Source organism: Triturus cristatus, chromosome 4_2 (genome assembly GCF_964204655.1).
Source record: "Triturus cristatus chromosome 4_2, aTriCri1.1, whole genome shotgun sequence".
NCBI classification, from domain to species: Eukaryota; Metazoa; Chordata; class Amphibia; order Caudata; family Salamandridae; genus Triturus; species Triturus cristatus.
The window spans coordinates 649,745,531-649,771,487 of record NC_140586.1 but is presented as its reverse complement, the minus strand read 5'-3'; the positions used below and the strand labels follow the sequence as shown (position 1 = coordinate 649,771,487).

General features: G+C 47.6%; 1 protein-coding gene and 1 pseudogene across 5 annotated transcripts in view; both read right to left on the bottom strand.

Moving 5' to 3' along the window:
* JAK1 (Janus kinase 1) overlaps window positions 1-25,957 on the bottom strand; it is a 647,675-nt gene that overhangs the window by 118,420 nt on the left and 503,298 nt on the right. For all 5 annotated transcript variants that reach the window (XM_085602371.1, XM_085602373.1, XM_085602374.1 and 2 more), the window contains 2 exons: window positions 4,010-4,202; window positions 2,897-3,021 (listed from right to left, as the gene is read on the bottom strand). In XM_085602371.1, the coding sequence (XP_085458497.1) occupies window positions 2,897-3,021; window positions 4,010-4,202 (318 nt within the window). The remainder of the gene's footprint in view (window positions 1-2,896; window positions 3,022-4,009; window positions 4,203-25,957) is intronic.
* Window positions 17,282-17,400, bottom strand: LOC146834817 (5S ribosomal RNA; annotated as a pseudogene).

The window sequence follows — 25,957 nt, the reverse complement described above, 5'->3', positions numbered from 1 at the left end:
TTGTAGTAGTACGGGGCCGGCAGAGCCAAGCCCGGTCGGTCCCTCGTTACTAGTAATGGAGGCGGAGCCAAGTCCGCCCAAGCCCGGCCACGGGAACAGCAGGCAGCGAGGGAAAGGTGGCACAAAGCAGCTGCAGGTAGGCACCCAAAGGGAACAGAGGAAGCACGGAGCTCAGCACTGGGTGGAGCTTCAAGCGCCTCCTGGCGCGAGTTCTGGTCACGTCGTGGCCCAGGGTCCCTGGGAGTTGTAGTAGTACGGGGCAGGCAGAGCCAAGCCCGGTCGGTCCCTCGTTACTAGTAATGGAGGCGGAGCCAAGTCCGCCCAAGCCCGGCCACGGGAACAGCAGGCAGCGAGGGAAAGGTGGCACAAAGCAGCTGCAGGTAGGCACCCAAAGGGAACAGAGGAAGCACGGAGCTCAGCACTGGGCGGAGCTTTAAGCACCTCCTGGCGCGTGTTCTGGTCGCGTCGTGGCCCAGGGTCCCTGGGAGTTGTAGTAGTACGGGGCCGGCCTGACTCCCCTTCGTTACACAGGCCTGCTCCTCTGGCATTAAACTTGTTTTCAGTTAAGATATATACATCTTGAAATTCTCAATGCACTCAATACTTTTGGAAGAGCACTTAGCTTATTAATAATAGGGGGACATGGGCAAGGTTTATCTAATTCCAGTGCACTTAACTTAAAATCCAGTTGTATTAGTTTGCTCCCTATTTCTGCCATATGTGTTGTAAATGACTGAAGTAGAAGCGCCCTGGCCATTGTGTCCTGCCTGGCACTTATGTCCCCCAACATAGAGATCTTTTCAGAATCCAGATCTGGAATGGGGGACTAATTACATGCCCTCCGTCCCATCATCGGCGTGTGGCTGAGCGTATCTTCTATTTGCGCTTCCATGCAAGCTAAAAACGGATCCAAAAGATTTCCTTGCTCTTGAGCTATGGCACTTCCAACCATTGCTGAGATAAAGGGTGGGGAGTTTGTGGCTGTATTTACCAATAAATTAGTTCCTTAAGGGGCTTTCAATTATGTGGATGAAGGTGAGACTTGATAACTCCCCGATTCCTTGCTTTGCAGCACTTGAGCAACTACTAAGATTTTATTATCTGTATATTCGGCCAGTTGAGTACTAGGTTTGTTGTCACCGATCTTATAAGCCAGGGACAGTGAGGTGAGTACTTGAGCCGTTTTATCCCCATTGTGAATTAGGCTGGAGGGCGTAGCAGGGTTCAAAGTGTTCTGCTCCACTTGCTTTAAACTTAAATTGTCTTCTATTACAATTTTGTCTATCATCTTCGGATATAATTAAAAACACTGGTTATTAGTGCCTGCTGCCAAAGGTATATTATAACTGGTGCTGTGCAAGTTAGACTCCAAGGATGAAGAGGGGCCTGAACATGTCCAAACTGGGACCAGGGCACCACTGACTGATGACAAATCCAAAGGCACGCTGGTATCCTGGAAATAATTCCTAATTGACCCTTTTGTAGAGTGGGTCAACCATCCCTCTGTGCCATTACAGGGCACATGCTGGGCCTCCCCTTCCCTTTGAGGCAATTTCTCCAATTCCGGTGCAATTATTTTCATATTAGGCTGCGGGAGTATCTTCCTCCCAATGTTAAAATTAAACTAGTTCTTTAGTGTACCTTGGTTATAGTCCGGTTCTTTCTCGCCAGTCCAACTATGGAATCCCCTACCAGGGGTTTATAAACCTAGCAGCTGATGAAAGCCATCTGCCGTCTGCTCCGCCTCTCCACCCGCAAAGCCCTCATTATCAATCGAAAAGAGACTGCCAACCACTTGCAGTAAGTGCTTGCTCTGGTCACTTTTGACCTCCTTTACCAGCTGCCATATAATAGCTGATGAATATTGGGGTCCCTTTAAAAGCTGTCCATATGACTTCGTCCTCGATGATTATTGTATAGTATTCCCAAACTTCCGGGCTAGAGCGGGCACACCAAACCCCACCCACAAGCTCTACCCCGCTCTAGCAGGGCAACTTCCGCACAGGGGGTGGGGCACACACTTTGCAGCAGGCAGCTACAGCTACCGCGCTCGTCGCGTAAGGTGGGGTGTAAATAAGTATAAATGAGGCTGTAAATGCGGCTGCTAAGAGCAGAAGTCCATTAAGACCTGTAAAGGCTTGTACAAAGGCTATATACAACTTAAAATACCTGCCCTTTTCTTCAACAATCGGCAACCAGAAGCCCTTGTTGCCGCTGCCACCAGCGCAGCCGCCACCACCGCTCTTTACTTTTCTGCCTACCCCCAGTAGCCTCCAGGAAGCCTCTCTGTACCTCCCTGTCCATTTCCGAGATCTCCTAAGCCGCAGCGGCGGCAACCACACCGCGATGTACCACAGCAGCACCGCAGCAGCTATGGTGGACCCAAACACTTCTTCAGTGACTGCAATTCATGTAAGCGAACGCTCGCGCTCCTAGCGTCTCTCTGTGTTCCTGCGTGTTCCAAAGTAATCCCAACTAACCCAAGTATAGCCAGGAAATATAGTTGAATATATTGAAGACTATGAGGAGTGAAGATCAAACAATGAGTCCTCAGGAGGCGAAAGCCACTGTCGGAACAAACAAATCTAATATACATATAAAATAGCCAACCCAATAACTAAACGGACCAAAAAATCATGAGGATGATCTAACCCACCAATAACATGATCACATAGAGCTTTGCTGAATCAAAAAATAATCAGCACGTAAGATTTTAACAAGTGCTATTAAGATGTACAGCCATAGATGAAACCAGCAGTCCTTCGCAATGAAAATGAGAGAGTGGGTGAAGCTTAAGTTAAATTTATTTAAGATGCAAGCGTCGAAGGATGTACGTGACCGTATTTGCATGTCATTATTAACACATGAAGGCAATTTCGATTTGCAACAGACTTACCTTTGAAATCTGAACAGCGTATTTTAGCTGTTGCTTCAAGTTTATTCTCAACTTGTGCCGTGGGAGATATTCCTTAAGGCTTCCAGAAGGAAGAAATTCCATGATCAGCTTAATCCCACTGCCTCCTAAAAGAGATGAAGCGTTTAGTGAATATTGCTACAGTCATAAAGATGCGTCAAAATGAAGAATTCCACAGAAAAACTTTCCAGTTAAAATACAAACTGAAGTTTGCTTTTAAGTAACTAGGAGATAAGAAACTGGAGAAATGAACGACATTTAAAAGCCATTAGGAATCTGCAGTGCAATATGCATAAAGTCAGAGTGAACTTGATTCGGTGGTCTTCTAAGATCTTAAAGATGCATACTATTTCCAGTCTTGTTTCCTGCTGCCTCAGTGTTTCCACTTGACTGGAAGGAACGGATATCCAAGAATATGAATTGGGCCTCCTCAAGTTCAATTATTGTAATGTCATTCAGTTTCTGTACAATTTACAAAATGAACAAACCCTGCAAAGCACATAGGTCTGGTCATGGCAAACCTGCAAAATGCGCCGTTTAAAAAATAAAAAAGGGAAACATATAAAAAATAATCATAAAATGGGAAAAATATAAAAAATAAAGTTGTAGCCCAGACAAACTAGCCCTGGCACTAAAGTGGACTCCTTTTCCAGTAAGATGTGTGCGTCATCAGTAATAATGTGTCACTCACTGTGTAAGACGGACTTGGATGAAGTGGTCTGACCCACCGACCCATGCAGTATGCAGTGGTGGGCAAAAGCAACATGCTAATAATACCCGAGCCGACCAATTGAATAAGAGGGCTAATTAAGAGTTTGTTGGAAAGCATGAAGCTGGCTAGACACTACAACTGCTTCTAGGGCACACCTAAAATGGAATGGAAGAACTGTAGTACAAGAGGCAAACACATAGTTAAAAGCTACCGTCGAGTATAATATTTAAGGTACCGTGCCTACAGTATACAACTTTAAAGCACATGATTGCCCAACCAGATGATGATATTCTCTCCTAAAAAGATCTTTCACACAGTAGCTTAAATTTCATAATTACAATGAGATATATAGTTGATTTAGTTGTAGATAACTGAAAATATACCATCTTCGGTGCAAACGCCTTTGTATTTTACAATGTTTTCATGGTACAGGTTCCGCAGGATCTCAATTTCTTTCTTCAGGTCGGCGATGTGATTACCACCACTCTCAGGTTTCAGGGATTTCACAGCAACCAGCTCCCCTGTATTGTCTCCTTCAGGATCATACCTGCACAGCTCAACTTTTCCAAAATGCCCCTGAAAAGAAACAAAAATGTTGGTATAGATTTACTTTTTGTGACAAACAGAACAATTATATACAACTACATCCGACTAATAAATGCCAGTAAAGGGAGTTAACAGGGCCGTTAGATTAAAAGTTTTTTTTTACACAGACGTTATGACTGCTGATACCTCCATGTGACAGGTTGAGGGAAAACATGGGAATATCGCAGCGGAAACAAATTCTGCATGCTATTCCCCAAAATACCTCCCCCCCCCCCCCCCCCATCACTCCCATAAAAGGTAATTCCAGGGCAAAGGAAAATAACAGGGATTCTTCTGAGACACTCAAACGAGGCCTCAATCTGAACGATGAGGACTATTTGCTTTATAGGCAGGACTTTAAGCGGACGGGTCCCTCTAGGCCTCAGACACAATAGTAATTAAAAACGGACACTGAAATGGGCCCCTCTATTTATCTCCTCAAATGTAAATGGCAAAAGCTCAAATTGATATTTTGAACAATGAATGTTAAAAACGTTAAAGCCAGCCTTGTCAGTGATTTCGTTCTGGTTTATAATTCACAAGTTTTACTAAACCATTCATTGCAACAGATCAAAGCTGGGCCAATGGGAGTCCTAGCGGGGGAACCCCATTAACCATGGCTTGATCCATTCCCGTCACAGGCACTAGGCCAAGCCACACAAGTGAGTTAGCGCTTGTATCGGAACAAGTAGAAGAAAGCTTGGTAGTAGGAATTTTGTGGAGCTCTGAAGATTCTGGAAGTTTACAGCATATAAATGTGTGATTTTAGGCAAAGTCTGAGGTTTGCAAGGCGTTTACGTTAGAGAAATGTGAGGAAAATGTTTGTAACCAAAGTATAAGGTTTGGGAGGGTGTCTGGTTAAAAAAAAAATACTGGACTCCCCCAGGTGTTTACTTTTCAGAAATGTGGAGGTTTTCCTGTGTGCCAACAGAGCTAGGGCCCATATTCTGCAGCCACCAATTTTGCAGAAAAGTGTTGGCTGATGGGTGGAAAAAATGTCATCTATCCATGTTGCTTTTGGACCCTTTCCTGTCACAGGACTTAGGCCCACCCACACATGCGAGGTGCTACTTTTATGGGGAGAATGCAAGTTGGTATGACATTCGTGTCTTCCTACAGATTCCAGAACTTTCCCTCACAGCAATGTGAGGAAAAATTCAGCTTTTAGCCAAAGGTTGAGGTTTTCAGGGCACAGTGGTTAAGAAAGCATTGTGGGATCTACGTGAGACAAATCACCCACTGCATATCTTTTAAAGTCTTTTTTGAAACCTGAATAACATTTGACAGCGTTCCCTGGTGTTTGGCCCTCTGAGACCTCAGATCCCCTCTGCAGAGCCTGCATATGAAATTTGGCGAATGTGTATAAGCAGAGCAGTATGAATGAAGCCAGCAGCCAAGAAGCCTCAGAGCACCTCTCCCAAAGTTACAGGACTGAGGCTGAACCATTGGTATCATAGCTCAAATGTTCTGGACCCATTGTGACAGATGAAAGGTCTGGAATGGAACTGTATACCTAACAGCTCCTATAGCACAAGTTAGTATCTGTAAGAGACATTAGTTAGTGATAGATTCCTTACCTTAGAATATCCCCAGGCGTCAGACTGGATCCGGAAAGTTTTGCTTGCAGTACCCCTGCGTGTCAGTAGGTGGCGCTGTGCGGCTCCGCATCCGCCGCTGGTATCGTAAGCGCCGGCCGAGACAACGTCACGGAGACCACCCAGGTGCCACCCATGCGCGCCGGCGTCAGTTCTGTACACGACTTACCGCGCCAGGAACGCAGAGCCATGTAAGAAACTGACCACTGGTACCATGAAACTAGGGCCCTGAAGGGGATGACCTTAACCCTAGGACTCAGTTCGCAGGACGGGGAGGATGGGTGGGGCGGTAAGGAATCTATCACTAACTAATGTCTCTTACAGATATATCGTTACACAAGTAGTAACTTGTGCATCTGAAAGAGACACGTTATTGATAGATTCCTTACCTTAGAACAGATACCCCAGCAATACCAACCCTGGTGGTGGGTCTGCGAATAGATTACACCAGAAAGTCACGGAGAACCGAACGGCCAAAGAAGCCGTTGTAGGAGAGTAGGGTCTGCTTTCTATGTTCACCCCCACTTTTTGCTTTTGCTTTACTGGTTTTCGACTTAGATGTGGCTGTGGGCCTGCTAATCAGACCCACAGCCCTGCTGTTCTCTCTCTAAATTAATACTATGTACTTTAGGTGCATAACCCATTTGGATAGGATCACCTTATTGGCCCCTGTACAGTGTACCCTAGGTACCCAGGGCATAGGTGTACCCTAGGCCTACCAGGGGCTGCAGCATGTATTATGCCACCCCTGGCCTGGCCTTCCATTTTGACACAACTGGCTGATCACTCAGCTGGGGCAAGGTCGTGTAATCACCCCTTGCTTAGGTGTAGTATTCCTATACCTAACTTACATATAGACACATGTGTACCTATCAGTCACTCCTATGGCAGGCCTTGACAATCCTGGAGGCAGAGTGCTTGGTAACATGTGAGATGGTGCTCTAGCATGAGCTGAGCCTGTCTGCAGCTTTCGGAACCTTGTCCTTATAGCTGTTCTATGATATAGCCTACCATATACTCTTAAAGTGCCTTATAATCTTAGACGGTTATGGTAACTATGGTTTGGCTTTATCGAAACATGTCGTGTAAGGTGTCTAACACTGTGGAATAATACCCCCATGCCATTTCTGGACATGACAATATTATTCCCCCCTTCTAGAGGGAAAGACATGTTAAAATCATACTTCAACTGTTAGCCTCTGACCAAAGCCTCAGCATCACAAAATGGATGCTGCTGCCACGACACAAGTCTGACCTCCTGCAGCTGGGAGTGATCCCAGCCAGGGAGGCCTGGACAATAGGTTTCCTGCTTGGGGAGGTGCTAGCACCTCCCCAGACAGCCTTTAGTGTATTGGGGCAGGGTGGGCTGAAAGGAATGAGACATGCCTGGGGCACACAAGGTGTTCCTTGCATAGTCCAGTTCAAACCGGCGCTGGGGCACTCCAGCCCCAGCTCTGGCGCGAAACTGGACAAAGGGAAGTGGGTGTAACCACCCCCTCCCAGGTCCCACCCATAAGGCGTGACCTAGCAGGTATCCCAGCCCCCCAGATTAGTATAAGAGTGGGAGTTGGGCCTCAAGACTTTAGATTATCCTGAACCTGCAAAACTGAACAGAAACTCTGGACCTTCGACATTCGACGAAAGAAGAAGACTGAAGAATCTCCCTTGTAGCCAAGGAGTGGCTACCCTGTGCAAACAGGCACCATCAAGAGACTACCCTTTGCTTTGCGACCGTTCTACGAGGAACCGACTGCAGAGCCCGACCAGAGCCTTGACTTCCAGACTTCTCCGACCCTCATCCACATCTGCAGCAGAGCTGAGATCCGTGGAGGCGACGAGCGACGTGGGACCGGCTACCTGGAAAAAGTGGCTAGTAACTTACAGCGCAGCTTCTGAGGTACCCTCGAAGTTGTGCACTGGGGATTGAGAAGCCCCAACCCCAAGCACCATCTGCACCGAAGATCAGCCCCCCACACTCCACGAGTCCTGCGTGGGGCCCTTCAGCATTTTCCTGCTTGCCGCGTCTGTCCGGTTGCTTGCCCGCTGGCTAGTGGCCTCTGTGACGACGCACCCTGAAATCTTCTGCGCTGGTTTGGCTCCTCCAGACTGGCTCCCGCTTCTCTGCAAAGAAGAAGCCCCCCAGACCTTCCTGGTCTGCACCAGAAGCAAGTCCTTCGTTCTTCGTGGGTTCCGCTTGCCAAGGCTTGGTGAGTCCTAGTCCAACTTCGACGCCGCCGACAGCAAGAGCCTTCGTGGGACAGCTCGCCTCCTGGTCCTGGTCGTCCTCGACGCTTCCTGGTCCTCCTGGCTGCAGCGACAAGCTTCACCTTCACCTGCAATCTTCACAACATCGCCTGGTTCCTTCCTGGTTCCACGTGGTCACTGGCTAGTGACCTTGACTCTGTCCCTTCTGCTTGCAGGTTTCTTCTCTTCTTGATCCCAGCCTTGGGATCCACCGGACACTCTTCACTGACTGCCTGTCAGCATCTTTCTTCAGGCATCCATAGGAGTCGACGACGAAAACGACGCATCTTCACCCCTATGCACCCGCAGCCTGTGGGCTAGGTAACTTGGGTACTCCGGTGCTCATCAGGATAGTGACTATCCTAGTGTCTAGTTTTCAAGTCTCAACTTCCTAGCTACTCCGGAAGTGTCCTAAATCTACCGTTTTCTAAACTGTACTATTGCTATTGACTTTTACGCATTACGCGTGAGTGTTTCCACTCTGCACACGAATCCCGTGGGCCTCCCACTTCCTAACTAACGCTAGTGTAGTGTAGCCCCAGCGATTCCCTAGGCCTAGGCCTATTCTATTTCCGTGACAGTGGTCCTTATACCACTTACTTAGTATATGGTTTGCGTGGCCCCTAGGGCCTAACTGTATTACTTACCTGTGTGACTTAATGTATGCTTAAATAAGACTGTGTTGTACTTACCTCTAATCTCATAAAGAGTGCTGAGGGTTTGACTAGAATAAATACACTTTATTTTATATATATATCTGTTGTGGTGTCCTTTCATTTGGTATTCAAGAGATTATATATGGTATCACAGCTGGCTTCACATGCCATTCAGAGTTTAGCCTAAGACTGCTCTTGTCCATGCTACCACTAGGATAGCTGGTCTATAAGGTTGACTTTACAACCAATCACCATAAGGGTATTTGGACTGATATAAGGTGTACACTAGAACTAGTGACATCATACATCAGGCCAACTTCTCACAGCCGTCTCTCCGGACCTGACTGTCAAGGCAGTAATGCTTGGTGGTTAGTAAACAACAAGGGGGACAATGAGGGCTTGATAAAGGTCCACCGTACTTGCCCTGGGTAGAACTAGAAGACAAAAGAGGTACAGTGTTCCTGGGTGGCAAGTTGGCCACCTGGTGAGTACTCAGAGTGGTGGGGAGGTGGGAAATACCTCCTTTCGGAACTAGGACCCTCACACACCCAGCAAGCTAGGTGTCATGCTTCATCATATGGGTCTGCTCCTCATCGAGCCGGCGCTGCAATGCTCGACGGGCACCCATAAAGGGGCTCTTTATCGGAGATCTTTTGTTCCTTGCCGTATAGGTGCCGTGGGTGTGAGGGGCCTGGTAAGATGTAGATGTGGTGTGTGGGTTAAAACAGGTAAGGGAATCTTCTATCATTATTTTTATTCTGGAGAGGTCACAACCTGATTAAAAAGTAAAAAGAAGGAGGGCGACTATTTTGTTTTAATCTGACAAAAATTACGCTCTACCCCTTAGTGGTCAACATGTTTCTCGCCTATAAAATGTCTCTAATAGATCAGTTGGCGATTTCTCAGGACCTAGTGACTAAATGAAATCTACAGTGTGTGGTGTGGCTCTGCATACCACTTCTTCTCTCGGTAGGATGTTCCCCTGGAGAAAAGCAGCCAACCTCTTAAGGATTCAAGTGTGGCTTCATCAGACCGCAGCGGAGTATATGGACACTCAACGTAGTGTCGCTGCTCCCGCTCAGAGCAGTCCGGCTCACCTACCCGCTCCGCTGCATCAGCATCAGCACCTTTATGGGTGCCCGTCGAGCATTGCAGCGCCGGCTCGACGAGGAGCAGACCCATATGATGAAGCATGACACCTACCTTGCTGGGTGTGTGAGGGTCCTAGTTCAGAAAGGAGGTATTTCCCACCTCCCCACCACTCTAGTACTCACCAGGTGGCCAACTTGCCACCCAGGAACACCGTATCTCGTTTGTCTTCTAGTAATGCTTGGTGAACATGTGCAGCGAGGTAGCTGCCTGACAAATATCCTGCAAGGGGACGCCGCATCCCAAGGCAGTAGTGGCTGCCTTCGCCCTGGTAGAATGGGCACGCATCCCCACAGGAGGCTCCTTCTTAGCCAACGAGTAACAGGCCTTGATGCAGAGAACGGCCCACCGAGAGATGGTCCGTTTGTGCACAGCCCGACCTCTTTTGGCGCCCAAGTAGCCAACAAAGAGCTGGTCTTCCACCCGGAAGTGCTGTGTGTGCTTCAGATAGAACGAGAGCGCACGTTTTGTGTCCAGAGGGTGGAGCCTCTCTTCCTCTTTTGAAGGATGCGGAAAGAAGGTGGGCAAGGTGAGTGTCTTCCCGATGTGGAAGGGCGTGACAACCTTTGGCAAAAAAGAAGGACGGGTCCTTAAAATCACCTTGTCCGGATGAACAGAAAGGAAAGGAGGTTTCGAAGAAAGAGAATTAGAGCTCACTCACTCTTCTGGCAGAGGTGATGGCTACCAGGAAAGCCGTCTTGAGAGTGAGAAGACGCAAAGGACAGGTATGAAGGGGCTCAAAAGGAGAGTACATCAGATATGTCAAGACAAGGTTCAAGACCCATTGAGGCATTATGAACGGCACGGGAGGAAACGTGTGCGTAATACCTTTGAGGTAATGGTTAACAACCGGGGACTTAAAGAGAGAAGGCTGATCTGGAAGCCGTAAAAAGGCGGAGATGGCCGAAAGATAACCTTTGATAGTGCCCAGAGTAGAACCCTGCTGGGCCAAAGAAAGAAGGAACAGAAGAATTCGGAAAGAGGGGCAGAAAGGGGATCCACAGCCTTAGCTGTGCACCATGCCACAAATTTGTTCCACCGGCAGGCATACACCGTCTTAGTGGATGGACGCCTGGCTGCCAGAATGACATCACAGACTTCGGGAGGAAGATCGAAAGCTGTAAACTGTCGCTGCTCAATCTCCACGCATGGAGGTGGAGGCTGGACAGGTTCGGGTGGAGGACCGTCCCCTGCTGCTGCGACAGAAGATCCTCCCGAAGAGGCAGTCGGATCGGGGGATCGATCGCCATGCTGAGTAGCTCGGGATACCAGTATCTTCGTGCCCAATCCGGAGCCACAAGGATGACTTGGGCCCGGTCGCACCGAATCTGCATCAGCACTCTGGGCAGAAGTGGTATAGGCGGAAAGGCGTACAACAGACCACAACTCCACTTGCGACGAAAAGCATCGCTGAGCAAGTGCCACCTTGGAAATTCCAACACGCAGAACTGATGACATTGCGCGTTCTCTTCGGTGGCGAATAGATCTAACCAAGGCTCTCCCCACTGTTGAAAGAGACCTTGCGCCACGTCAGAGTTCAGATGCCATTCGTGATCCATCAAGCACCGGCGGCTGAGTTCGTCCGCCCTGGCGTTCAGAGAACCTGCCAGGTGTTGAACCACCAATCAATGAATCAATCACTGCATTTGTAAAGCGCGCTACATACCCGAGAGGGTCTCAAGGCGCTGGGGAGGGGGGGGGTGCTACTGGTCAAAGAGCCAGGTCTTTAAGTCTTCTGAAGGCCAGCAGGTCCTGGGTCTGTCGTAGGATGGTGGGGAGAGTGTTCCAGGTCTTGGCGGCGAGGTAGGAGAAGGATCTGCCGCCGGCTGTGGTTTTTCGGATGCGAGGGACTGTGGCGATGGCGAGGTTGGCTGTGCGGAGGCTTCGGGTGGGGGTGTGGAAGCTGAGTTGGTTGTTGAGGTAGGTGGGTCCGGTGTTGTGCAGTGCTGTGTGTGCGTGGATCAGGAGCTTGAAGGTGATCCTTTTGTTGACGGGGAGCCAGTGCAGGCCTCTCAGGTGGAGTGTGATGTGGCTGCGGCGGGGGACGTCGAGGATGAGTTGGGCCGAGGTGTTCTGGATGCGTTGGAGTCGTCTCAGGAGCTTGTTTGTAGTTCCTGAGCAGAGGGCGTTCCCGTAGTCGAGTCTGTTGGTGATGAGGGCCTGGGTAACTGTTTTTCTCATGTCGAGGGGGATCCATTTGAAGATCCTGCGGAGCATACGGAGGGTGTTGAAGCAGGACGCGGAGACGGCGTTGACTTGCCTGGTCATGGAGAGAGTGGAGTCGAGGATGACCCCCAGGTTGCGTGCATGGTCCGTGGGTTCCGGGGCTGTGCCTAGTGACGTGGGCCACCAAGAGTCGTCCCAGGCTGATGGGGTGGGTCCGAGAATGAGGACCTCTGTCTTTTCTGAGTTCAGCTTCAGTCTGCTGTCCTTCATCCAGTCGGCTACGGCCTTCATTCCTCTGTGGAGGTTAGCTTTGGCGGTGTGCCTTGATGTTCCAGCCATGTCCAGAGGCGCAGAGCCTCCTGAAATAGGGTCCAGGACCCCACCCCACCCTGTTTGTTGCAATACCACATGGCAGTGGTGTTGTCCGTGAACACCTGCACCACACTTCCCCGGACAGAGGGAAGGAATGCTTTCAGTGCAAGTCGGATCGCCAGAAGCTCCAAAAGGTTGATATGGAGCCGGGACTCCGCCGGAGACCAGAGTCCTCTGATCTCCGCCTCTCCCAAGTGGCCTCCTCATTCCAGGAGGGACGCATCCGTCACCACTGTGTGCTCCGGTTGGAGAAGGGAGAGGGATCTGCCACTGACCCAATCGCGATTTGTGAGCCACCACTGCAATTGTTGTGCAGTGCCCTCCGAGATCCGGACAGGTTGCCCTGATGCTGCGCCCACTGGAACATCAGGTCCCACTGCAGAGCCCGCATATGCCATCTGGCATGTTGCACTAGCAGGATGCAGGGGGCCATCAGGCCCAGGAGCCGGAGGGTCATCCTGACTGAAACCCGGGACAGAGGCTGAAAGATAGAAATCATAGCCTGAATATCCCGGACTCGCTGCTCGGGAGAATAAACCCGAAACAGCATCAAATCCTGAACCGCTCCGATAAAGGGGAGCTTCTGAGAGGGACTCAGATGGAGAACCCCAGCAAATGCAGGAGGTCGGCCGTAGTCTGAAGGTGGGTGACGACTGTCTGGGGCGAGCCCGCCTTCAACAACCAGTCATCGAGGTAGGGGAAGACTGACACCCCTGCCCAGCGCAGATGAGCTGCGACCACCACCATCACTTTCGTGAACACCTGAGGCCGAAGGGGAGCACGGCAAACTGAAAATGCTCCTGGCCTACCGTGAACCGCAGGTAACGCCAGTGGGCCGGCAGGACGGGGATGTGAAAATATGCGTCCTGCAAGTCCAACGCTACCATCCAGTCTCCAGGGTCGAGGGCAGCCAGGACCTGAGCCAGAGTCAGCATTTTTAACTTCTCCTTCCGGAGGAAGCGATTGACGTCCCGGAGATCCAAGATGGGACGCAGACCCCCTTTGTCCTTCTTAGGGACCGGAGAGTAGTGGGAATAACAACCACTCCCTACTTCCGGCCCTGGAACGGACTCTGCCCCCTTGGCCAAGAGGGCCGCGACTTCCTCCTGGAGGCCTACCAAGTGATCCCCCGACATGCGGTCGCACCGAGGTGGCATGGCTGGAGGGGAGGACTGAAAGGGTAGAGACCAGACCCGCCCCTGCGGAAGCCGCGTCCGCATCTGCGCTGAGGATGGTTCTGCACAGCCTTGCTGAAAGAAAGTCCCTGGGCGCCTCTGCCGTGACCACGAAAGGAACGAAACCCAGGAGTGGTCGGGCTTTTTGTGCCATGGCCCGCGAGTCATTGAAAGGCTCCAGGGCACTGTCGGCCTTATCACCAAACAAGCAAGTGCCATCAAAGGACATGTCCATGAGTGAGCTCTGAAAATCATGCGAGAACCCAGTAGATCTCAACCAGGCGTGACGACGAAGCGCCACAGTCGTAGAAATCGCCCTACCCAGGGAGTCAGTGGTGTCCAAACCAAACCGAATGACGAACTTAGCCGCATCCTTACCCTCGGCAATAGCTTGGTACAGCTCAGTGTGGGTCTCCTCAGGACACTGAGGCAACACCTGTGCCACTGTATCCCACACTGCATGGGAATAGCGGCCCAATAAGCAGGCGGTGTTCACTGACCGCAGCCATGCGCTGGCCGAAGAAAACAACCGCTTATCAAACTGTTCCAGCTTCTCAGAGTCCTTATCCGGCGGAGCCGTGGGAAAGGCACTCTGGGACGTCGAGGCCTGGATAACCAGGCTCTTAGGCGTAGGATGAGTGGTCAGAAAAGTGGGGTCACCAGGCGGTGACTCCTGGCGACATTCTTATCCACAGGGGCCCCTGTGCCTGGCCGCGACCAAGTGCCCAACAAGACGTTAGTGAGGGTGTCGTTAAAGGGGAGCAGGGGCTCCGACGAAGTGGATGCCGTTTGGAGCACCTCAGTGAGGAGATTAGTTTTGAGGGCCACCGTAGGGAGATTAAGGTTGAGGACCGCAGCTGCATGATGGAGCACCATCGTGTAGGAGGCGCCCTCCTCCATAGTAGGCGGGGGATAGGCAAACCCTGGGTCAGAGTCGAGGTCGCCGGCATCCTCCAGGTCATCCACCCAGTCCTGCTCGGAGTCACACTGACGGGCAAGAGGGTTCTCAGACCCCTCCCAGTCGTCCTCCACCCAGGTCACATGGGGAACAGACTGCGGCGGCAGAGCTGGGGCCGGAGAAGGAACAAATGGTGTCGGAAACGGCGCCGGGAATGGCGCTGGCTGGGGCCGAGCCGGCGCCGTGTTCCAATGCAGATCCCAGGCCGGAACAAAATGGTCCTGGACACTGGGCAAGGGCGGGACGAATGGCACCCACTGCGGTGCCGGGGGCAGAGCCGAGTGTGGCGCTGGGGCCGGAGCCAACGGCGCAGGACCCTGTGGCACCGATGCTGGATCCACCAGCGGCCCAACAGGATCTGGACATGGGACCGTGGGGCCCGAAGGCGCGCCTGCGGGATCCCAAGGCCTAAAAAGGTGGTCCATCATGGTATCAAGAAACTCTTGCACCTGTTCGGGAGTCGCTGACGGACCCGGGTAAGGCGGGTAGGCCGCGGGACTCCTAGGCTACAGAGGAGCCGCAGGGGCAGAACCCCTGTCCCCCTCGTCCGCATCCGAAGACAGACGGGGGGGGGACGTCGGAGAGTGAACTCGCTTCTTCGACTTCTTTTTATGTCGTCGCTTACCCGATTCCGAGGGCGAAGACTTGGAGCCCGTGGAGCGATGACTGCGGCCACGCGAGCAATCCCGGGAACAGTCCCTGGACCTGTAACGGTGCTGGGATGAGTGCCAGACCCCTAGCAACTTCCGGCGCCGCTCCCTCAAGGCCTTCGGGGCCATGGGCCGACAGGACCGGAAGTCGTGGTTGGTCTCCAGGCAGTAGAGGCAGACATCGTGGGGGTCTGCCACCGACATATTGCGACAGCAGGCCCCACAAGATTTAAATCCAGGCATCCCTACGTGCACCAAGGGGTACAGGAGACAAAAGTCTCAAAAAGGGTAGTCAAAAAGTTACTAAGGTATGTGCTCTAACCGGATCTGCGCTTGCTGGCGCGGAAAAAGAAAGAACGGACGTCGGCGCGCTGGGTGGCACCTGGGTGGTCTCCGTGACGTCGTCTCGTTTCTTATGATGCCAGCGGCGGATGCGGAGCAGCACGGCGCCACCTACTGATGTGCAGGGGTACTGCTAGCAAAACTTTCCAGATCCAGTCTGACGCCTGGGGATATTCTAAGGTAAGGAATCTATCACTAACGTGTCTCTTTCAGATAAAGGAAGCCTCTGGGAAAAGACAGGTTAACTTTGGCTCATTGATCACAAACACCAACAATGGTAGAAGGTTCGCCATCATCTGGAAGTGATCTAAAACGGACCTTGGCGAGCCCGCCTTCAACAGCGAGTCATCAAGGTAGGGAAAAACTGGCACCCCAACCTCTGAAGATGGGTGAAGACCATTGCCATCACTTTTTTGAACACACAAGAGGAAGACCATGAACCACAGGTAAACTCTGTCTGATTGCTGGACGGGCACATGAAGGTACGTAGACATCCGGAAGGTCCAAGGCAATCACCCAGTTGCCCGGATCAAAGGCAGACCGAACTGTGTGATCATTTTGAATTTGTCCTTCCATAGGAAGGAATTCAGAGGGCGAAGATCTAATATAGGTATATCCATAATGGATGCCTGCGTGTCTCTAGAAAGCCCATCCACCGATGGAGATGTACCACACTAGTACTCACCACAGCCCTAAGCAATCAGTAGTATCCAGGCCTGCCCGAATTAATATTTGGCTCATCATACCCATCCTGAGTGCTTTGAGCCAAAGTGGCTGAAACTCTTCTGGGATACCTGCAAGATCTCGCTGGCCATGTACCAGAGGGCATGCATATAACAGCCCAAGAGGAAGACTGCATTGACCCAGTTAAAAAGAACATACAAAATATCCCTGCAATTCTAATAACTCTTGATGTCTGTTAGACCTGGCATCCTTGGCGTTGTTTTCCACCAACCTTTTCCCTTCAACACTCCTGTTGTGATGACTTCACGTTTGCTGGTTGTAGGACTCTGCACACTTTACCACTAATAACTAGTGCGAAAGTGCTCTCTCCTTAAAATATTGTAACATTGTGTTATGCCCTATTGGCATATTTAATTTACTTGCAAGTCCCCATAGAAATCCAAAGCTGAAACTCCCTTGCTCCCATCTATATCCTCCAGGTCACACTCACATCTGTGGCACACAACCCCCGACCTTACCGTCCAACATCCTGTACCACCAAGCACAAGAAGCCGAAACGGGGAGGGATGCATGGGAACCAGGACTGTGACGGGGTGGTCTATGACTCAGAGTAAGTAACCGGTCATTACTTCCTCGTCAGACCTCCCCGTCACAGTCCTTACACACATGAGCAGATACCCAAGCAAGATTTGGCTTCAACAACAAGCAGCAAAGTCACACCCCTTGCACAGAACGAATCACAACGTCCCCAGAACAGGCAGACCCAGTCCCACCCACCACCATGCCATAATGGGACATAAAGGTGTGGGGAGCACCCAAAGCAGCAGACTTGTGCCATAGAAGCCACCTGAAAACAAGCCCAGGAAGCTGCTATCACCCCTCCCCCCCCCCCGAGTCAATCTCCCCTGAACAGGCTCAGGCACCAGCACACTACAGGATTCATAAGCCGCCAAGATAGCCCACTTCAGAGACCTACTGAGAGTAGCACCAGAAGGCTTCAGACCCTGGCCCGCCAGGCCAAAAGTCACAAAAAGAGAATCCACTTTACGAAATGGAAGGGTACGAACCAAGTACATTTTAGGCTACAGCACCTGGTATTCCCCGGCAGTCTCCCACCCAGGTACTAACCAGGCCTGACCCTGCTTAACTTCCAAGATCAGACGAGATCAGGTGCTTTCAGGGTGGTGTGGCCATACTATAGAGTGTAGCTCCAGTGGGTGTTAATTCCAAACCAGAGATCCAAGATAAGAGAAAGTCCTTCCGTCCATTTTCATGCTATGGATCTTAGGAATCCTCACCAGAAGGCAATGGGTAGACAGCGAAGAAACAAATTTCAGCCATAAAATAACCCGCACCAGAAAGGTGCAGTGCTCTACGGACAAGTACTAATGTTTTGAAGAAAATCCTCTTCTTTATTGGAAGCCAATGAAGGGCCCGCAAATGTGGGGACACAGGTACTTGGGGCAGATTGAGTAGAATACAGGCTGCCATATTTTGGACCACTTGATGCTTGTTAAGCAGACAGTCCGGGAGTCCTAAATATAGGACATTTCCATAGTCCAGTCTATATGTGATGAGCAGGGCCGGACTGGAAACTCTAAGCATCCCTGGAATCTTTGTTGGACCAGCCCCCAGTGGAGTGGGGGGTGCAAGTGTGAAGCACTGCTGCTTTTGTTACTGGCAGGCTGATATTGCAGCACCACTCCAAAACTGCCTACACTGCTGCAAAACCAGCCTCCACCATTCCAGCCTCCCGGGGAAACGTCCCATGCCCGCTACGGTCAGTCCTGCCCTTGTGATGAGTACCTGGATGACCACCTGTCTTGTTGAGCGTGAAAAAGTGTAGAAATGTTTTTACTGTCTGCAGCAGCCTAAAGCAAGTTCCAAACACCAACATTATCTGTGGCTGAAAAGATAATGTGCAGTCAAATTTAACACCCGAGTTTTCAAGTGCTCTACCCTGGGGTTAGGTGTCTCAGTGGTGTCGTCCACCACTGAGAGGATGACTGATCCGGTTGAGTGAGAGGGGCAAAAACTGCCTCGTTGGGAGGGGGGGGGGGGGGGGGGGGGGAATGTTTCAAGATAATTTGTCTCTTTTAAAAAAAAAAGAGCAGAGGTGTTTTGCTACATGTGCTTTTAGCTTAGCTGGGTCGGGAGAAGGGAGATAGGTCTGCAATTGTTTAGCTACTGTGGGTCCTCTCCAGATATATTTTGTGGCGGGATTCTTTGAACGATTGGGGAAGATAGCCTTGAGTGAGAGATTCAAAAGTGAAAGGATGACTTCTGAGAAGGAAGAAAAAATAGTTTTTTGTATCTGAAGGGGGCATTTATCTTTGGGGGAGCCAGATTTCACTTTTATTGTAAATTCTGCAAGGTGCTCTTTGCTGATGCAGGAAAAAGCTGAAATGGAAGTGTGATTCCTATTTTCTGGTGGGAGTTTTGTGTCTGACTTACTAGGGGGAATGGTAGCTTGTATTTGCTTTATTTTATCTACAATGAAGGAGTTTAGGTCATCACATAATTTCTGTGTCGGGATGACTAGTAGTGTTACTCGATCTGGGGCTGACCGTTCTCCCACTAATTTGAAAATGTCTTTTGTTTTATTGTTGGAGTTTAACACTTTCTTTAGGAAGAATGTTATTTTAGCTAGTGGGATAGCTTTTTTATACTCTTTCATACTTTGTTTAAAGGGTTCCTTATTTTCTGGCAAATATGATCTTCGCCATTTCCGTTCTGCCTGCCGCGTTTTTAATTTAGCTATCTTTAGCTCGTCTGAGAGCCATTTTGACACCTTGTGCCAGCGGGTGGAACAGATTATTTTGGAAGGGCACATGAATATTGCTGGCTGTCCTTTGCCAGTTTAAAATGTCTTCCTCAAATCCGTCCAGGTTCTCGGTCATGAAGGGCACATTGGATGCTAATGTGTCACAGAAAGAGTTTGTATTGATGTAAAGATATCCAATGGAAGACAGAAGAAAGGCAGGTTTTAAAGGACTCTCGCACACTCCTCTCCCTTCCCACATGTAAACAGCTGTGTGTCGCCAGTGTAGGAAATCATCTTAGACCCCGAGCCTCAGCAAGCTGTGCTAAAGAGTTGAGGTATGCATTAAAGAGAGTGGGGCTTAAGGCCGACCCCTGCGGCACTCCTAGTGTAAACTCAAATGCTCCAAGGACCCTCATTCTGCAATGGACTGACTTGTATTCCCATACTCCAGTAAAACAAGGTACCATGACTTTAAATATACTGGTGAACAACCGAATACAATGTCTTGTGAGTAGAATGGCTTACAAGGGAAGAGGTAATGAGTAGCTCCCAGATGGCAAGGATACAGTCTGTGAATCAATTAGGAAGGTCAGCCGCTAATAGTAAAGATGCCAGAATGACTTGGAATGTTTGAAGTTGGAGCAGGAATTCTGGAAAGGTAGCATGCAAAGGATGAAAGGGTTAATGTGAGCTTCCCTAGCCACCAGAGAGAATCAAAGGGGAGCAAAAGGGAAAAAAAGTGCAGGGAACGCAAATGGTAAGAACTATGGGACCAGAGTAGAGAATCCATAAAACGCTTTTGCCAGGCAAGGTGTAACATTGACTGTTGCTTCAATTCTCCTAGCTCTGACTGAACTGGTAGTGTTCAGAACCTTCGGGCTCTTTCTAGAATATTCCAGCTTTTCTGGGATGTTTAAAATCTTCTGGAATATTTTGCCTCTTTTCATCTTGCTCTGGAAGTGCTGACCTACATTACCCTGTGACTCCACACCCCTTTGCCTCCTCAACCGACACTGGGCAATCTGCCACAGTCTCCAAAGTTGACAGGCTTGAACCTTGGCGTCTGCGATATGCGACCACAACCCAACATTGGGATATGATCTTGGAGGATACAAACTCCATGAGAATATCTCCATTACCCCTTGGGGACCCCGACTCACTACCCAAACTCATTAGCTTTTGCCGACAAATGAAATGGTTCCTGGTTACAAGAGCAAGATGGAAAAATCCAAAGTATGAACCACATGCTCCCCATACAAACTGCATGAGGTCTGGCAGCTAGGTTTCCTTTCCAATGGGCCAGTTCACACATTAAATTCCTTGGTATTAACATGACCACCCGCTAAGCAGATTTATATGCCGCTAAGTAAACTCTCTCTTTTAGAAGTGATAAACATTTACATAGGTGTGCTTCTCTATAAATCTCTTGGATAGGGTGAATTCACATGGCTAAAATAAATGTCTTGCACAGGGTCCTCTATTTCTTTTAATTCCTCCCAGTCTTCATAGGGAGTGACTTCTTTAAATGGTTACAATATATGGTGCCTAGAATTGTTTGGGGCAGCGCTAAACTCAGGGTCCTGATATACCTTCTACAACAAAGAAAAAAAGAAAAAAAATCGAACTAGACTTGCCTGAATTCCATAAGTACTATATGATTATACACCTACTAATGGTGGTAAAAGCTTAAAAGTAGAGACAGACACATTTTCGGCATTAGACAGACCACTATGTGACCTTGTTTGGTCCAAAAAAATGAAATGGCTTCAAATGTACACAGGAATACACCAGTCAACACAACTGGGGTGTCAGACATGGCTGTAGATTAACTGGGTCTCACCTCCCTCCCTTCACCATATTCAATTATCAGTTTCAATTGTAGCTTTACAACAGAGCAACATTCCGGCCCTTTTGATAAGTGGAAGGGGGTGCAGCAAGGGGAGGCGGGTGCAAAATTATTTTGGATCTCTTCTTGGGTGACTCAAAGTCTTGTAATGTAAAAAAAAAGTGTTCTCCCTTGGGGAGAAGGAGAGATTCTATAATGCACAGTTGCCCTACTTAGTAACACATTCTCCAATTGGAGAATGCAGGTAAAAGAGTTAAGACCTCATTTGAGAAGTTACTTCGGAAGCTGATTGGGACCAAGGATGTGATTTTTCAGAGCAAAATCAGAATTGCAGGTGGAGGCCCTGGCTGGGAGCCATGAATGCAAATGAATAGGTGGGATGGATAGTTAAATAAATCACCTCCAGAGACCGGTTGACCCCAAGGAGAGATAGCCTAGAAGTGCTATATATATATATTATCTACTGGCGGTCACCAATAGATAGTTATAGTTAGGACCGAGTTCCCATAGGAAATCTGAAAATTCTATTTTGAATAACTTTGGCGCCGGTTGACTGATCTTCGTGAAATTATCAAAACTAATGGGGCGCTCCGCTCAGCTCCTACCCTGAAAGTCTCGGGGTGATTCGTCAAGCGGGGGCTGAGAAAAAAGGGGGGTCCCAAAACGCGTTTTCCCCATGCATTTTCCCATAGGACCTTTAGTCGAAGGTACAGCCCGAACGGCTGAACAGAATTACTTGAAATTTAGCAAAGAGGTAGTCCTCAGGTCAGGCATGTGCCTTTTGCTTAAATCAACAAATTTGGAAACCGAGCAGTAGATCATCTTTACTCAGTACAGTGAGTTCTGCCTCGTCAAGTAATAAATCCTTATCAGGAACGGAGGCAACTGCAGAAGGGGTGCCCAATGTACTCCCGGGTAACAGTTTTTTACGGGAAGTACAACGAATAAGGATAGGCAACAAAGAAAACAACAGCAGAGTGAGAGAGGACTCAAGAGTAAAACAAGGAGAGGCAGTAGGGGGGGGGGTGTCAAATGCAGACACAAGAGAAAGAGTGAACACCAGATCTTGGAGCAAGGTGAAACAATAAATAATGATAATGATAGTATTCAGGTTATCAACTTATCAGATACTGTTTTGTCCACTGATATGATTTCGGTTCTTAGCAAGGGTATGGGATTCTGCCCTTCCCCTGTATGTGATATGACCAATGTGAAAATAGACTTGTTTAAATTTTCAAGAAACCTTAAATTGAAGAAGTTTTTTGCCACCAATATTGTTTCTAATAAAGAAGGTACCACAGATACAATGGTTGGTGATTTGTCTATCCAAGACATTAGAGATAGGGTTGTACTATTGTCCATCACAGAAAATGAACAGGATCCTATTACTATGCATAAGGTACTACAAGATTTAGACTGTACAACGAACCTAAGGGAGGACAGTGGCCTTAAACTTAAGTCGAAATGGGTTCCACACCTTGCTTCGGGCAATAATATTGACCTTTTTCACAAGATGGTTGAGAGGGACTTAGATGTCTTAGAAAAAAATCTTAATCATCGGAAACCTTTCCCCCATGTTGATAATTTAACACCTAAAGAAAGATTTGCATTGAAGCAGCTAAGGGCAGATACATCAATCACAATTAGAGAAGCGGACAAGGGAGGCAACATCGTAATAATGTCTACAGAATATTATGTACAGGAGGCCCTCAGCCAACTTAATAATACAGCTTGGTACAAGAAACTCTCTAACAATCCTATTTTATCTATCAAGACAGTGATTAATGAACGACTTAAAGAGTGGAACACTGAGGGCTTACTAAGTGATGATGAATTTCGTTATCTTTTGATTGACAAACCTAGATTCCCTTGTCTGTATACAGTGCCTAAAATACATAAAAATGCTACTTCACCCCCCGGCAGACCAATCGTGTCGGGCATTGGTGGACCTACCGAACGTATCTCTGAATTTGTGGACACTTTCCTACAACCGTATGTCCACAATTTACCATCAACCATTCGAGACACAAAACACATTCTCAACACACTAATGGATATTACATGGGATGAATCTATGACTTTAGTCACATTAGATGTGGTGTCTCTTTACACCAACATTGCACACGAGCAAGGATTACAAGCATTACGCTATTATCTGGATAAAAGACCAGTTGAATTCTTGGAACACTCGCAAATGATAATTGACATGTCTAGACTGATTTTAGAATACAATGTATTTCTATTTGGGGGAGAGTGGTACCAACAAACGTGCGGTACTGCGATGGGTTCCAGATTTGCGCCGTCCTTTGCCTGCCTCTTCATGGGGTGGTTCGAGGCGGGGCATATCTGGGGCCCATCCGGTGCCAGCTGGCAGGAATATATTGTGTTCCTTGGCCGCTACATAGATGACTGTCTTTTAATCTGGACAGGGAGCATTGATGAACTGAATGGTTTTTTTGAACATCTAAACAGCAACCCATTCAATATGAAATTCACGATGACTCACAGTAAACATAGAATCGTGTTCTTAGATGTGGAACTTTTTGTTGAAGATATGTGCATTTACAGCCGTATGCACAGAAAAGAGACAGCTTGCAACTCAGTACTGCACGCAGCGAGTGCTCATCCTAGGACGCAAATAAATTCTATTCCCTATGGAGAATTTCACAGAGCACGCCGCAACTGTAGTAAGGACATTGATTTCATCAAAAATGCTAAGGACATTGAAGTTAGATTCTTGAACAGGGGATATGATAAAGATATAATCAATAGAGCGAAAAGACGAGCAAATCAACTAAATAGAAACGATACTTTGAAAACATATCATAACCCTGATGATAAACAAGAACATCAAGTGAGAATGATAACGAATTTTCACCCTTGGTCCCACAAAGTGTTCAATATACTTAAACGTCATTGGAAACTTCTGACATCAGATTCTGATCTTAGCAAAATATTGACTAACTACCCTAGTCTTGCTTACCGGAAGGGTTTATCTATTCGGAATATGGTTAGCCCAAGTTATCCAAAGAAAAATGTGGCTACTATGTCCTGGCTTCAAAGTAGAAGTCTGGGTTTCCATAAGTGTGGAGACTGTAGCATGTGCAAACATGCCTTGTCTGGAAGACAAGAATTTTCATATAATGGATCTAGAAAATTTCACATCACCGAGTACATTAATTGCAATACGAAGTATGTGATTTATGTTATCATTTGTAAATGTTCCATGATTTATGTGGGTAGCACAGTTAGAAATCTCAAAACCCGTATTGCAGAACACTTTAGAGCGTTGAAAAATATGGATGATAGATACCCAATAGTACACCATGCATTAGAATGCTCAGAGCAAAATCAACAACAGAGTTTTAAATTTCATGCACTGGAATCGGTATCAAGTGACATTAGAGGTGGTAACCGAGAACTAAAGCTGCGGCAGACTGAAGCTCGTTGGATTTTGAGGTTGCATGCGGTTAAGATGGGAATTAATATTGAAAATGAATTACAGTATTTCTTGGGTACTTAACTTAATGGTAGTATTCCATTCATTCCCATTTAATGCCACTTAAAGGTTATGAAGTTGAATCCAAACTGCTCTTGTAAATTACTGTACTTATATTGTGGAACGTTTTGGAGATTTATGATGTATTCCTCTCCTTATGCCTAACCTAGCTTTACCAGATAACTGTATACTTTTGTATGAATTTAACACTGACAAATTGAATAAGTATTGTATACTATTTGAATCTTGTAAATGTATGCCTTTTCTCACAGAATTCCTACTATGGTGGGGTCGCTTTGGTTTCTGTTATCTATTCTCTTAACTTTTTTTTTTCGTTTATTGACTCATTCACTGTTTTCTTTCCTTCATTTACTGAATTAATTTCTGGCTCAAAACTTAACTTGTCAGGTAAAGGGTCACCTTTTTTGAGGTCGGTTTAGCGATATATAATACTATTAATAACTTTTCCATATACGCGAGGGGCTTTTAAGCCCTTGTAAGATGGCGCGTTTTTTTAATCTTTTCGCAGTAGGTTGATCCCTATTCAAGATGGCGCTTAAATACAGACGCCCGGATATATTGCGTACGACTTTGAGTGTTAGTTTTGGTTTGATAGTTGTCGATTAATACTTACCTTACTCACAGGTCCTACTTCGTAAAGTTTATACTCAGTATTTCGGCTATTGATTTTTATTAACCATTTCTATTGACTTAACTTTATTGCTACTCCAATATGGCGCCTATTCAAGGAGGCTTAACACAACCATATAGTCCGTCATCAGAAAGCCTATATATTCCCACACTAACATGGCGCCCATTGCAGACGCCGGAACATAACACGAGTGGTCAAGATACTGGACCCTTCGCTTTACTTTCAGGTATTTACGAGTATATACGTATGATGATTAGTGTATACGGTCCTTGGGTTTACTCGTAATTTGAACGTGAGACTTGGTTATTAGTATAATATTAGCTCTTAGATTTTAGTATGTTTACATTAGCGCTTATGTAGTTGATATATTAGTAACGTGGTCTTGTGGTGCTTTGCTATTAGATTAGAAATACTACTGTTTTATTTAACCTACTAGTGCTTTCTTCTCGACTTTTCTGTTGAGATTGGCAGGCATTTACGCTCGTATACTGGCTGACAGCCTGGAAAATCAGTTTATTTTTGTTTTAGGTTACTTGAATGACACCTAGAACTGAATAATTGCATCGACTGACCTTGTTTATCTTTGAATACTATTGGATTGGAGCCGTCAGTTCTAAGTTTGATTGGTATGTCTTTAACACTTACCTAGTTTGGTTTATAATTTGTTTTAGTTAGTTGGATTGAATATTGAAATATTAATTTACCTGCAGGTCGCGATCGTTATGTCCTTGGCTCCTGGACTAATAATATTTGAAGACTGATAAATACCAATTTGGTGAGTCTTCTGTAATACATGTTTCGTGTACAGGTTTTTTTGAGAGTACTTCTCACTGGTGGTTAGCTTCACTTTACTGGCAGTTTTCTTTCATCTGGTTTTTCTCGGCTTTAGAGACATTTCATTCACATTATATGCTTGTATTATAGCACGGGTTTCTAGCTTTACTTGTTTTCTTTCCATTATTATTATTTCTCCTCATTTATTTTTATTTTACTT